This window comes from Sarcophilus harrisii, chromosome 1 (genome assembly GCF_902635505.1).
Source record: "Sarcophilus harrisii chromosome 1, mSarHar1.11, whole genome shotgun sequence".
In the NCBI taxonomy this organism is placed as follows: domain Eukaryota; kingdom Metazoa; phylum Chordata; class Mammalia; order Dasyuromorphia; family Dasyuridae; genus Sarcophilus; species Sarcophilus harrisii.
The window spans coordinates 442,307,818-442,321,418 of NC_045426.1; the positions used below are offsets into that span (position 1 = coordinate 442,307,818).

Sequence of the window (13,601 nt, forward strand, 5' to 3'; positions counted from 1 at the left end):
TATCCTTTACTATCAGTGACAACTAGGTTAACAGAGTTCTTGATAGGAATTGACCATATTACACTAAAGGACATCACCATGAGAACATGTTTCTTCTGTGTTTGCTTGTAACAGGCGGAGAAGATTCCCACCTCATTAGAGAAGAGAAACCTAAGTGTTTAGTGGGTCTATTTGGCAGATGCATGTAGTATAGGAGTATGCCTCCTGCAATAATGGAAGAGGTCTCTGCTATGTTTCAAGTGCCCAATATAATGTAGTGGCCGGTAACAATCTATTACAAAGCAATTTTTATGAGCTGGGTAGTTTAGCCAAGAAACTAAAGGATGGCAAAAGAAAAAAGCACAGAAAAAAATAAATTGCAAGATCTTAGGCTTTTATTGTAGATGGGGTTTTCAGAAGCAAATAAACTTGGTAGAGGAATGAGAAGATTGAAAGGCTTGAGTGATGGCAACAAGAAAGCAGTCCCCAGGAAAAGTTGTTCTTGGCTGAGATGATAACCATTGGAAATGTGATAGAAGTTTGACTGTATTTGTTTCATGGAAGAACTAATCAAATGGGCAAGAGTGAAGTTTAATCATCAATATCCACATGCTTAGCATTACTTAGGAATAAGGCAATTAGGATGCAGAGTAATAGTTAGGAGATTTAACAGAGGGACCATTTAGAGCCAGTCATAGATTCTCTTCTATTTAAATTGGCAAGGAAATGCTAAGAAGTTAAAATGTATCATCAGAAGAGATTAGATAGGAAAAGGAAAACAAAAACAGCTAGACAGAAAACTTGTGTGATGGTGCTGCCAGTGGATTCTGATTTATCTAAATGAGGAAGCATTTTGTAGACTTAGCAATTAAGGTATTTTGACATCCTCAACATCACTCTTTACTTGATCCTTATCATTACTGAATTACCCTAAGTTAAACTATTCTATTACTGATTGCTCCTCTTTCCAATTTTGACATACACAGTTCTTCTCTGACATTGTTTATATTTCTGTGCTTTTGCATAACCACAGAGAGCACCAGTTGTGTTATATAAACATTCCTCCAACATTCCCACTTGTAGGCAAGGATAAGTATTTTTAAAAGATGAGACAGTGCAATCCCAGAGAGCTTAAGCAACTTGAAAGAGATGGTTTATTTGATGATGCCATAGTAGATCCAGAAATGGAGCCCACATTTCTTGGATTTTCTTCTAAATTACTTCTCACCAGACCAAACTACTTATCTGAGTTACAAGGACTTGATTTGCAAATTAAGGAGATATTGAGAATAGCATTACATTTCAATGAGAAAATGATAAGGAAAAACCTATTTTTTTTTTTTTTTTTTTTTTTTTTTTAAAAGAGCAGGATCCTTGACTGGAGAAAAATAAAATGGAAAACTATGGATTTTGTGCAGTGGGATTATCCTACAACCCAATTGTATTTGATAAGCCCATTTAGATGTTAAGATCTAATTTGACTGGTCCTAGCCAAAATCAAGTCTTAGGAGAGTCCATACTATGGTATTTATAAAGTAGCCTCCTCTTTCTGCATCCCTCTCACTCTGCTTTCTACCTTATGATAGCATTGCACCCAATATTCTCTCTATCCTTTCTCCTTCCCTATAAAAACTTTTAGTAAAAGATCAGATAAATAACTAATAAACTAATAAATTAACTAATAAAAACTTAGTGTGTTACTTTGGGGATGGGGAAATTCTGAATTTTAATAGCAGTAGGTTAAACCAAGAAACAAATCTCTAATAGTGTAATTTTAGGCACTAGTGAGACTCATGGAGAAGGTATATTGGGGTATAGATATTTTTGGGAATTTTGGAAATCACATTATTTAGAGTTTCCTATTCTGCCTTTTCAAAAGGCTAGTCTTAGCTTTTTAGTACAACAGCCTTCATCCTTGTTGACTGCATACGTAATATTGAATTTAGTATTTGCTTTTTCCCTCTCAAATTCCTATTCAAACTGAAGCAATGAAATTAATTTTCACCTGGTTCACTGACTTGAGAAGTTAGGGTGAAAGAAAATTTAAGGAAATAGATATATGAAAGATAACAGCCAAGTGAAAAGGAAACAAAAAAAATCATGGTTGTTGACTCATGTTTTTCTTCCAAATGAGGTCTAGAAGTCCCATCTGGAGGGCACATTATAGAGTAATGAAAGCTTTTTAGAAGCCTATGGAATGAATCTTAAAAGTCACTTGACACTGTTGAAACACTGTCAGTTTTTTTTTTTTTTTTTTTAAGAGGAAGAGAAGGACTGATATAGAGAGGCAATTGCTAGAATAAGCAAGGCTAAATTATTAATCACATGCTATGAGTAAAATTTTAGAAATAAAATGGCAAATATGGAACAACAGAGACTACCAAGTCAATATACATTTCAATAGATTTGTTAGTAAAAGATGAAAATCTATAAGAAACCTATAACCCAATAGTTCAATAGAACAGTTTCATAGGATAAAATTAGGAAACTAGAGGAGAAAAACTGGAATGTAGTAGAATTGATGGCAACTCCAAACTAACTGTAGGTCAAATTTTCCATGCTATATAGAGTGGTAATACTAAACACTACGGTCTACTCCCACCCCAACCTCCACCTCAATTCCTAGAAACTCCACTCAGAGAAAACAGTATTTCTGGGAATAACATCATACCACCATCAGTTTTTCAGAAACAGCTGTCAATTCCAGAAAGTAATGCTTTCAGAGAAAATACGTGCCTCACCACTGAATTTATATATATCTGTATTTTTCCAAATTTCTTTTACCAAGATCTCCCAAAAGGGGAAATTCATTTTTCCAAGTCAAGTAATCATCACTTACATGGGACCAAAGATAGTCGTGCTAAAATAATTATAAAGTGTTTCCATTAAGTAAAGCAAAAAAATTGAGGTATAAAAAATTGTAAGAATAGAAATGTTTTCAGATTTCATTTTTTTTAAAGTTAGAGTCAGTAGTATTCCTATAGATCAATGGAACATTTGAAAAATATACTCCACTTGGAAAAAGAGAAAGTGAATGGGTTAAAAGTGGAAAATCAAGTGCTTTCCCTGTCTACCTTGAGCAAAATGCCAAAGTAAACCAATAGCCCAAATGATGAAAAGTAAACCAGAATTTTTCTAATTATTTTGGTTTATATAGGCACATATATTTTTTATTGCCAGCTTCCCCTTTAGCACATGATCATAATAGAAGAGTCTGACTGACTAAAAACAGGGAGAATGTGAAATGGAAAATATAGGAAAAATAATATCTAAGAGCAACAGTCTCTCTGAGGCACACATCAAATAAATTGTTGATGAAATGGTCTCCTAGTAACTGAGAATAGCTATGCAGTTAGAGTAATTGATAGGGAACCTGATTAAAAGGGTTGTATAAGGAAGCTGAACATGACCTATACCTGGTAGCCAGTAAGAATGGAAATTTCATCCACAAAATAAGAAAGTATGTTAATATTCCTGGTAAAGAAATTGATTTCCAGGGGTAGCTTGTGTTATTACTTTGCTTGGGAACTGAGCTTTGGGTCTGCCTTAGCATTTCAAAACAACTTAGTAGTATTTTCTTTTGGTAACTAGATCTTAGAAGAGGGTCTAATATGAACTTCCCTTATACTGGATTCTATACAATAGAGCATGTTTGTAGCAAGTTATCAATATATTGAAAAACTAGAGATGATATTTTCTTATAATATACTTTCACTTCATTTCACTATTCATATAAAATAAAGGTGGTTTAGTGTGACAGTATACTGGGACAGAAAAATCTAGAAGTAAGATTTCACTATCCAGTTAAATATTCAGCTTGAATCACCACAAGTCAATCAACCTAAAAAAAGATGTGATCTGAAAGGGTAGAGAGATGGTCTGCTATTGGCACTCAGTTGGTATCCCACTGATTATACTACTGTGCTAATGTTTAAAATCTATCACGAACAAAGGACTGATTCAGGGGAAATTACAAATTCCAGTAGTTAACAATGTTTACGGACCTTTTACCTTTACAACACTCTCTGGTCTGCTTTGGTCCACGATTTAATAAGGCAACAGATAAGACAGCTCTGAGTTATCCAGTGAACAGTGCATTTAAAGATGTTCCTAGCTGAGGAGCAATTTAAGCAAATAACATCTTCCTAGCATCTCTGATCTTCATAAACAGGTCTCTAATGTTTTGGGAGAATATAAATAGTATTTGTGTATAGCCAAATGAGAAAACAAGTTACTGTGCTTACGGTATTTCAAACACTTCACTTTTTTATGGGTACTCTGGGTGCTAGTAACAGTTTGACAAAAACAGGACAGTCAGCCAAAGAATGCATTGTAGGACAGAAAGCCCTTCTGATCCAATGAACAGAAAAAAGGAAAGAAAGAAAAAAAGAAAAGAAAAAACAAAACAAAACAAGATGCTTTGACCACTACTTAGGGAGATGATAGCACGGTCCTCATCAATCAAGTTAGATCTGTATATTAAAGGTACAGTTATTTTAATTCTATTTGGCTCAACTAAGGTAGCTCTATATATGTATGTGTGTATGTATGTACAGTTTTTCTTTTCTTTTTTTTTTTTAATGGTGTTCTTAAATATTTAAAGCATTTATCTCAGTAATATATGAAAGTGTGATTTATAAAGTTAATGAGACATTCTATAAGTAAAAGCAATCTCATTATTTTATAATCACATCTTTGGATATCACAAACATAGAAACTTTAACTTAAATATAGTCCTGATTTCAAATATAAACTCCTTTTCCCAGAAATATTCTAGTCACCAAAATAAAAGTGAGTTCTTAAAAAAAATTAATTTCCACTGAAATAACCTTGAATATTGATGTCATTTTGTACATTTGGATTCAATCTCAAAATAAGTACTTGCTTCCTAAAATTGGCAGTAAAGTCATTGGACATTATTTTCAGGTCAGTAAATTAATATTTAAAATGTACAAAAGTTCTACATTGTTATAATCTCCTTTAAAAATTAATTGGAAATTCATTTTTGTGGGAGAATAAAGTTATAAATATTGACATTTGGATAGGAAATGAAATTGGTGAATACGTCAGTAAATAGAGGGAAAAGAACTTATGAATTTTCAAAACATGTACTCAAGCCATCGGAATGGTTTCTTTTGGGGGGAAAAAACTTTACATATTAATTTAAAAAGACATTCACTTAGTTAATTTAAAAATAAAAGTTATTTTCAGGGAAAGTGAATTAATAGAGAGCTAACTTTGTTACTAATGGATTCTGTCTAATTTCTATCAGATTTTCATTGATTTTATTACATCACTACCTGACAAAGGATAATAAATAATTATTTTATAATGACATTCAGTATCTCTGCAGATCCATCAAAACAGAAAAACTCACTGTAAGTTGCTGTCTTTTTATCAACTTGATGATACTGTCTTTTATCAACTTGAAGATTCAAATACCTATGGTTTTCTTTACAATTTTCCCCAGTTCTATAATTTTGTAGAATTTTGCATTTGTCTAGTTAGAGCTGAAAGTGATTTAAGAATTAATCTAGTAAAACCATCTTATCTTATAGATAGAAAAAATGAGGACTAGTTAAGTGACAACCAAAATCTGATGGCTAACATATGGTAGAGCCAGGATTCAAGCTCCGATCTTCTGATTCAAATCTAGTTTTCTTGGTGCTATATTCCAATTTTGAATCTTTACTTGAAAAAAAAAAGATATGGATGAATTTTAATGGAATACCAATATTGTGAGTTTTGAAGATATGTACTGAAAAAACTAATTTTTCTCCTAGCAATTTAAAAACATCCCCTGGATATTATGTATTAAAAACAAACAAACAAAAAAAAACAGATTTTACCTAGTGGGTGTATTATGGGTGGATTTCTCTAAGACTTTCAACTTTTGAACTCCCTGGCACTTAGGAAAAAAAACCTCGCATTTAAATTTAGTAAGAATATACATTTAGATTATAGATACTATTTAAGTATTTTCCTAATAAATACATCAAATAGGCTAAACTTTATATAAAATAATGTTAACAACACTACAGAATTGTTATATAAAACTGACATAAAATACAGCTGTACAAATAAATTAAAATGTTTCTGGGTTTTTGATTAAATAGTATCCTTATTATAGTACAATATGCATGATAGTTGGTTGAATTATATAGCCTCGTTATTTTTCATAATCATTAAATATATTTTTCACAAAATTTAATGTATCCATATTAAAAATGAAATAAATTGGAATACACATCATTTTTAATTACACATGATTCGCTGCATACTAAGAACAAATCAATTAAATTGTCTTATTTCTGTTAGTGACTTACAGTTTGAATTTTGTGGAAATCCCGGCAAGGAAGATGGACCGTTCATTCCAGGTAAAAGAACTGGAGGAAGGCCAGGTAGTCCTGGGTAAGCTGCTGGCAGACTGATACCATGAAGTGGACTACTGTCCATCATGCCTGGTTGCTGTACACTTAAGCCAAGAACATCTGTCGCCTTCTTTATACGATCCAGTTCTTGCTGTGCCATCAGCTGTCGAACAGTTGTAGGAGCTAAGTAATCTTTCTCCCGGTCTAGCTGACTTCCAACAGTTTCTCTCACTTTTGAAATGTGTTGTTTGGAAAAAATATGATCTCTGATGGACAAACGGGCAGAGTACTTCACCCCACATAGAGAACATTCTGGCTTGGTGCCATCAGTTCCACTTTGATTGATCATGAATGGCTTCCCTATATTAATTTTAAATTTCTTTTCTTTTGCCCGAGCATTCTGAAACCACACTTGGACAACTCGTTTAGGCAGGCCGATCTCATTCCCTAGCATTTCACATTCTTGCATGGTTGGAGTTCGGTAATCACTAAAGCAAGCCTTGAGGACCTTGAGTTGAAGGTTACTCATTTGGGTTCTGAAACGCTTGTGACCTGGTCGATCACTACTTTTGGATTTAAAAGGATTACTGGATCCAAAAGGATTAGGTGAACTAGGATCAGCTATGCTTGATGTTTCACTCCGGTCAGCATTATCATCAGGGTCATCAGTGATATAAAAACTTTGGTCATGGTCACCATCTTTGTCATTAAAATGGATTGAGGGGCTAGTAAGGGAAAAAAGAAATTTGTCATCACAACCCTCTGTCGTAGGTGTGGTTGCTGTTTTTGGCAAAGTTTCAAGTGTTTTGGGCTCTTTTGGGGATAATGCAGGTTTTACATCTCCAGTACTTCCAGTGGTGCTTTCCATTTCATTATTCCCTTCATCTCCTGTAGTAGCATCACTGATAGCTGTATTAATTGATGAAGTCTCATCAAAATCAGTTTTATTTTGGTCATACCCAGCTTCAGCAGGAGGAGCATTTAGATTCTCTATATCTTCAGTGCATTCTGCTTTGAAAGAAGAAGGACTTAAAAGGTTTTTGGGGGACAGCTCTGCTGTTTTACTAACAGGTGTTGAAACAGTGGAAGCCAATTCATTTTCACTGGAGAGATCAATTTTAGTTAATGACAAAGGTGGATAATCAAAAAATATATACTTTTGTGGACTTTCTCCTCCATCTTCTGTTGATATCAAAGGACTTGGTGGCAAACTATAACCTGCCTGTTTTCCTTCATTCCAGTGACGAGAACGAATATGACTTTCTAAAGCTGACTTTGCTTTGAACAGGGCTCGACAAAAGGGGCATCGTTTGTGAGACTGGGCTGGCCCTACTGCACGGAACTGGCCTTTCCTTTCTCGAGCTCTAGTGTTCTGAAACCAGACCTGTACCACCCTCTTTTTCAGTCCAACCTCACGTGCAATGTGATCCAGCATTTTTCTGGTTGGATTGGAATCCAGCAGATATTTTTCATACAGTATTTCCAGCTGCTCAGGCGTGATTGTGGTCCTCAAACGTTTGTCACGATGTTGATCTTCACCACTATTTCCCCCCTCCTTTTCACTACAATTATTATCTTCTTTATCATCCATTTTCCTCTTCAGTGAACCAGAAACAGTTGCAGGGGTTGTCGTGTGGGATGAGCCTGTTTGTGGTGGCATTTGAGCTAAAGGACCAGTAAGTAGCTGTCCTGTCATCAGTGGGTTGTTGGGGTCAAATATCATATAAGGCATATCCATAGGCCTTTCTAAAAACTGAGAATGGAGAAATTGGTTTTGAGCTGCTAGGAAATGCATGTGCTGGTGCTCCTGCCAAAGTTCCAGAGTTGGAAAGGCAACTGTACACTGATCACATTGGTATTGTAGCAACTGCGGAGGTAGACTGTTCTGGAGAGAAGTCATTGAGATTGGTAGTGGGCTGGAAGGGACAGGTGTTGTTTGTGAGGCAGAGGGGGGTCTTCCAATAAGTTGGGATTGTTTTGGTGGCTGTGACTGAGATGCTGAAGGCTGTGGATCTGAGGATGGTGTTGGTACAGAAAGGATGGGTTTGGTGCTTTGAGAAGGAGGAGAGGTGTCACTCTGCTTTGGCTTTTCTGTGGGGTATTCAGGTTTAGGAGAAGTTTTTTCAGGCTCTGGTTTAGGGGAAGGGATCAGGGGAGTACTAGACCCAGAACCAGAACTTGCTGCAGTGACAGCTGAATTTTTGGCAGTGTCTGTTGGGCCAGATACCGTGCAATGTTTATACACTATTTGATCTGTGGCATCCATAGAGTCTTCGGTTTGGCTTTCATCTTGGGCGTCATCATCTTCATCTTTATAACACTGTTTTTTCTGATGAGTAATCAAGTCAAAAATTCTGGGGAAAACCACACTGCACTTTTTACACTGGTATTGCATGTTGCTTGTTCTTATATATCGCTCATTAGTGAGTTCTCTCTTTTCGTTATCTTTAGTTTCTGCTTGATTCTCATAACTCTTGCGAGCTTTCTGACGGGCATTCTGGAACCACACAACAATCACTCGGGTAGGTAGGTTGAGGACAGTGGAAAGCTGCTCAATTTCATCATCTTTTGGGTAAGCATTTGTGTCAAAAAAGTCTTGTAATACTCTAAGCTGGTAGTCGGTAAACCTAGTCCTAGAAGATCTTTTGCTGAAAGATGCATCTGATTTGTAATGTTCTAAAGTGGTAGGCTGGGGATCAATTCTGATATCTTCCAATACAGTTATAGGAGGATTACTAAAATTGTATGGTGAATCCTTATTTCTTTGCCGTTCCTTAAAAAGTGTATTCCGAAACCAGTGTTTGATAACTTTTTGGGAGAGACCAGACTTTTCTGCCATTTCTTGGATCTGTTCTTCACTTGGAGAATTGTTGATATCAAAATAAGCCCTCAAGATTTTTAATTGATCATCTGTGATTCTTGTCCGTGGGCGTTTGAATTGAGAATGCCTCAAGAAATTTGGATCTAATCCAAGCTGCTGTTGGCAAAGCTGAGTGAGATCTGCAGAAAGGGTATCCATTTGTGGCAATTGAAGAGCAAGCTGAGGAGGTAGTGCAGGATGTTGGACTGGTTGCATCATAATGGGAGGGAAAAGGGGAAGGTCTAGAGAAACAGGCAGCTGGACCTGAGGGGGAGCAGAAGGTGGTGGAGGGGGGGGAGGAGGGGGAGGAGGAGGAGGAGGAGGAGGTGGTGGAGGGGTAGGAGGTGGAGCCTGCAGGGGAGTAGGAGGTGTGTTCTGAATTTTTCCAGAACCAACAGAAGAAGGCTGGGAAGGGGCTGGAGGCAAGGGAGGTGGGGGTGGTGGGGGTGGTGGAGGTGGGGTCTCTGGAGAAGGAGGTGAAATTGGATAAAGCTTGTCATAAGCTTCTCTGTACTGCCGGGCAAATTTTTCTAGAGCTCCATAGGGAAAAAACTGGCCATGTACATGTTCTTGATGACTCTTTAAAATAAGAACATTGGAAAATAATTTGCCACATGTCCCACATTCCAGTTTATCAGTATTCTCCCCTTCTCCAGCTTTGTTCTTTTTCTGTACTTTCTGCCTATTTTCATTATATTGAATGACTAATTCAAAACCAAAGTTTTCTAACAAGGCTTTGGCAGCATTTCCTCTTGCCCCTGAAGCTATCCGGGGTGGAGGGATGGTTGGTTCTAAGGATTTTTGTTTCTTCATGTCTTTGTTTTCTTTGAGTCCTTCATTTTCATTTGTAAATTCTTGCTTTGGCTTTTCTGGCTTCTCAGAAATCTCTTCTGTATCCTTATATGATGGCAAATCCTTCATTAATGGACAATCCACATTTCCAATACTGTTTTGCTCTTGTTTTAGCAACTTGGTCGCTTGCTGCTGCTGCTGCTGCTGCTGCTGCTGCTGCTGCTGCTGCTGCTGTTGCTGCTGCTGTTGCTGCTGCTGTTGTTGCGGCTTTTGAGACTGAATTTGGGGCGGGGTAGCTTGGTATTGTTGTGCTTGTTGCTGTAATATCTGGAGTTGGGTTTGGCCTACATGATGCTGAGTTTGAATCTGCTGCTTCAAGTCTTCGAGCAAGGAACCGGCCATCCCTGCCATTCCCGGCATACCAAATGTGGCCGAGCCTGGCAAACCCAGATCAGGACTCAAGCTGAACTCTGTCCCCGGGATATAAAATGGAAAAAGGAACTGAGGTTGTTGGAACTGCAGCAGCGCTTCTGGCGTCATTGGGAAATGAGGCAGAAATGCTGGGTTTAAAAACTGAGGCTGAAAGAAAGCAGCTTGCTGTTGTAACTCATGCTGTAATTGCATCTGAAGTTGTGCTGGTGACTGGGGTGGGTGATGTGGAGGTTGAGCAGAGATTAATTCAGAAGCTTGCTTTTTATTTAGTTCTTTGGCATCTAAATGGGTATCTTTGCTATTAACTGCTGGTAAGCTCATTGACTCTAACATCCCTTGTCCAGGACTATTAACGTTTGCAGCAATACTATTTCCACCGCTTATATTACCACTTGGTTCTAACTTGGCAGCTCTTGCCTTTGTCTGGTGAAGCACAGACCTCATGTGGATTTCCAATGTAGAACTTTGGCTATAAGCAACATTACAGATGCTGCACTTGTAGGGTTTGTTATCTGTGCTACTGTTAGTTTCTTGGGGAACAGGACTGGATGCTTCCTGTAAGACTTTTTTCAATTTATGTAAATGGGAAACTGAATTATAATGGACCAAGAGAATGTTCTTTTGTGTGAAAGACTCTTTACACACTGTACATTTATATGGGCGAGATGGATCTAGGAATTTTTCCATAGTAAAATTTGGCCCTTTTCTAAAAGGTAAAGTCCGCTTTGGTTCTGAGCCCATGTCATCTGGAATAGAACTACTGTCACTTCCTACAGGGCTTGCTTTTCCCTCTTGGTCCATCTCATATTCTCTCTCTATCTCCTGTTCTAGGGCATGATCATCCTGTGCCATGTTTTCATTTTCTGCCCATAGTTCGCCATTAACAGGTAAAGATGCATACAATTGTTGAAGTTCACCTTCATTCAGTTCTGGGTGGCCTGCTTCCAAGTGTTTTTTAAGAGCCTGGAATGTACGGAAGCTACGCTGGCAGAGGCTACACATAGTTGCTGCCCGGATAGCATGATACTGGGAATGAATCTGAAGCTTCTGCATAGTCTTAAAAGCTAAGCTACAATGGTTACAGCGGTACTTATAAACATGGCGATCCGAAACAGAGAGCTGTTGCCTTTTCTGCTGTTCATTTAATTGATCTTGTAGTGAGTCAGTAACCTTGACATCCTTGCTGCCATTCTTATTCCATTCTGGCATATCTGTGGACTCCTTAGGTGGCTTCTGTTCTTCAACCTTAATTTCCATTCCAGCCTTTGATTCCTCAAGGCCTGAGATGTTTTTATCATCTAAAGGACTTTCACCTGGGCAAAAGAAGCAAAGAAAGGTCTTTCAGAGAAAAGTGCACAGAGTGAAAAGGGATATACATATACATATGCATTTATATTTTCTGAGAATAATGTTGATATTTTAAAAACCTATTTATAGTTGACAACAAGGTATGCATGCAATTAAAAACTGTATAATCCCTATGCTCTTGGGACTTTTTTAGACACTTCAAATTACTTTCCATTTGATACATCTCCTTGACTAGATTATAAGCTTCTCAAATGCAAGGACCATTTTTTGATTGATTTTTGTGTTTTCTTCGGAGTATAACTGAGTGCCTGGTACAATGTATGACCAAAAAAATAGTTATTGGAATTAAAGCATATGTTAAAAGCATATCATTAACATTAAAGCATATTCACCTAATTATTTGGATAACAAGAATGATAACTGATATTTATCGTGTGCTTTACAATTCACAAAGCATTGTCCATCTATTTTCCCATTTGAGCCACATAATAATTCTGTGCATGTATATCAAAATTATATAAAAAAACTAGTATAAAAGACATCCTGAAAGCTGAGTCCACCAAGAGCAAAAGCAAGTCCTCTTTCACACTTTTGGAAGCAATAACACTCTAGAAATATTTTGGAAAACATGACCCTAAATAATATTTTTTCCCTTTCCCTACCTCCTTTGTCTATTAACAATATTATTAGTACATTTAAAGGGGAAAAAAAGAAGGAAGGATTCCCTTTTCCCAGATTTTGCAAGCCTTGAAAAGAGACTTGCCTACCTGAATATTTCCCAGATCCCTCAGTTATAATGGTTGCAGGTGTATCACGCTCTGATTTCTCAGTGGTGGCTGTTGGCAGTAGCATACTATTAGGCATCATCACATCAGGGACAGGAACCTTTAGGAATCAAAGAGACAAATAGTAGATTCACCAAAGAAATGGCATGGCTTACAAATAAGCCACATTGTATTGGTTTTTTGGAAGCATACTTCTACTTCATGATTTTCTAAACAAAACATAAACATTTTATATATGTCATTGCTTTCTTTTTCATATTTCAATCAATTCTGTAGAAATACTATATTAATCTCTTTTTTCTGCTGTTGTTTTGGATAGCTTCTTTTTTAAAAAAAATATTTTGGTTTTCTAAGAAAAGCAAAGAAAATTTGAAAATCATAGGGCCCAGATTAGTGATTTGATTAAATACTGCAGATATAAACATAAATAGAAGAAGACCACAAAGTACATACTAATTAATGAATCATGTCATATCATGTTTCTTTTTCATCCAAGAGTAAACAATAGCTACCTGATCTTGACTATGACCTTTTAAACAAAATCTATAGACATTTTAACAAATCAAAATAAATTAGCTTTTAAGTACAAATAAATATAAATTTCATAGTGATACCTTTAGATACATTCTGTCAAACATGCATCAATATTTTGTATTCTTACTGTCATAAGCAGCTTCTCCACACAATCAGGAGACACACTGTGCAAATGGGTCAAATGAAGCTGGAGATGCATTTTGTTGCTGAGGACGTCCTGGCAGAGGGGACAGCAGATGACAGGCTGCATTGAATGCTGTGACAGGACATGCATCTGGATACGATTTGGGTCCCGACTATTGTAGTTACAATAAGGACATTGATAGAACTGGAAAATATTGAATAGACATGACATCTATTAGTCCATGTATTTTAATGACTCAATAATATTACAAATAATACAAATAATCAATTATGACTTGAATTTTGCCAATCACAATGTTTACATACATTTCAGCAGCATGGTACTTTTTGTTCTCTAAAACTACTCAGAACAAAACAAAAAAATACATTTTTTTCTTTTATGTTAAAAATTATATG

At 36.5% G+C, this 13,601-nt stretch overlaps 1 protein-coding gene across 3 annotated transcripts in view; it reads right to left on the reverse strand.

The window, feature by feature from the left end:
- ZFHX4 (zinc finger homeobox 4) overlaps positions 1-13,601 on the reverse strand; it is a 209,052-nt gene that overhangs the window by 2,365 nt on the left and 193,086 nt on the right. For all 3 annotated transcript variants that reach the window (XM_023495960.2, XM_023495959.2, XM_031946241.1), the window contains exons 8-10: positions 13,189-13,389; positions 12,510-12,627; positions 6,306-11,747 (exon numbers count right to left, since the gene is read on the reverse strand). In XM_023495960.2, the coding sequence (XP_023351728.2) occupies positions 6,306-11,747; positions 12,510-12,627; positions 13,189-13,389 (5,761 nt within the window). The remainder of the gene's footprint in view (positions 1-6,305; positions 11,748-12,509; positions 12,628-13,188; positions 13,390-13,601) is intronic.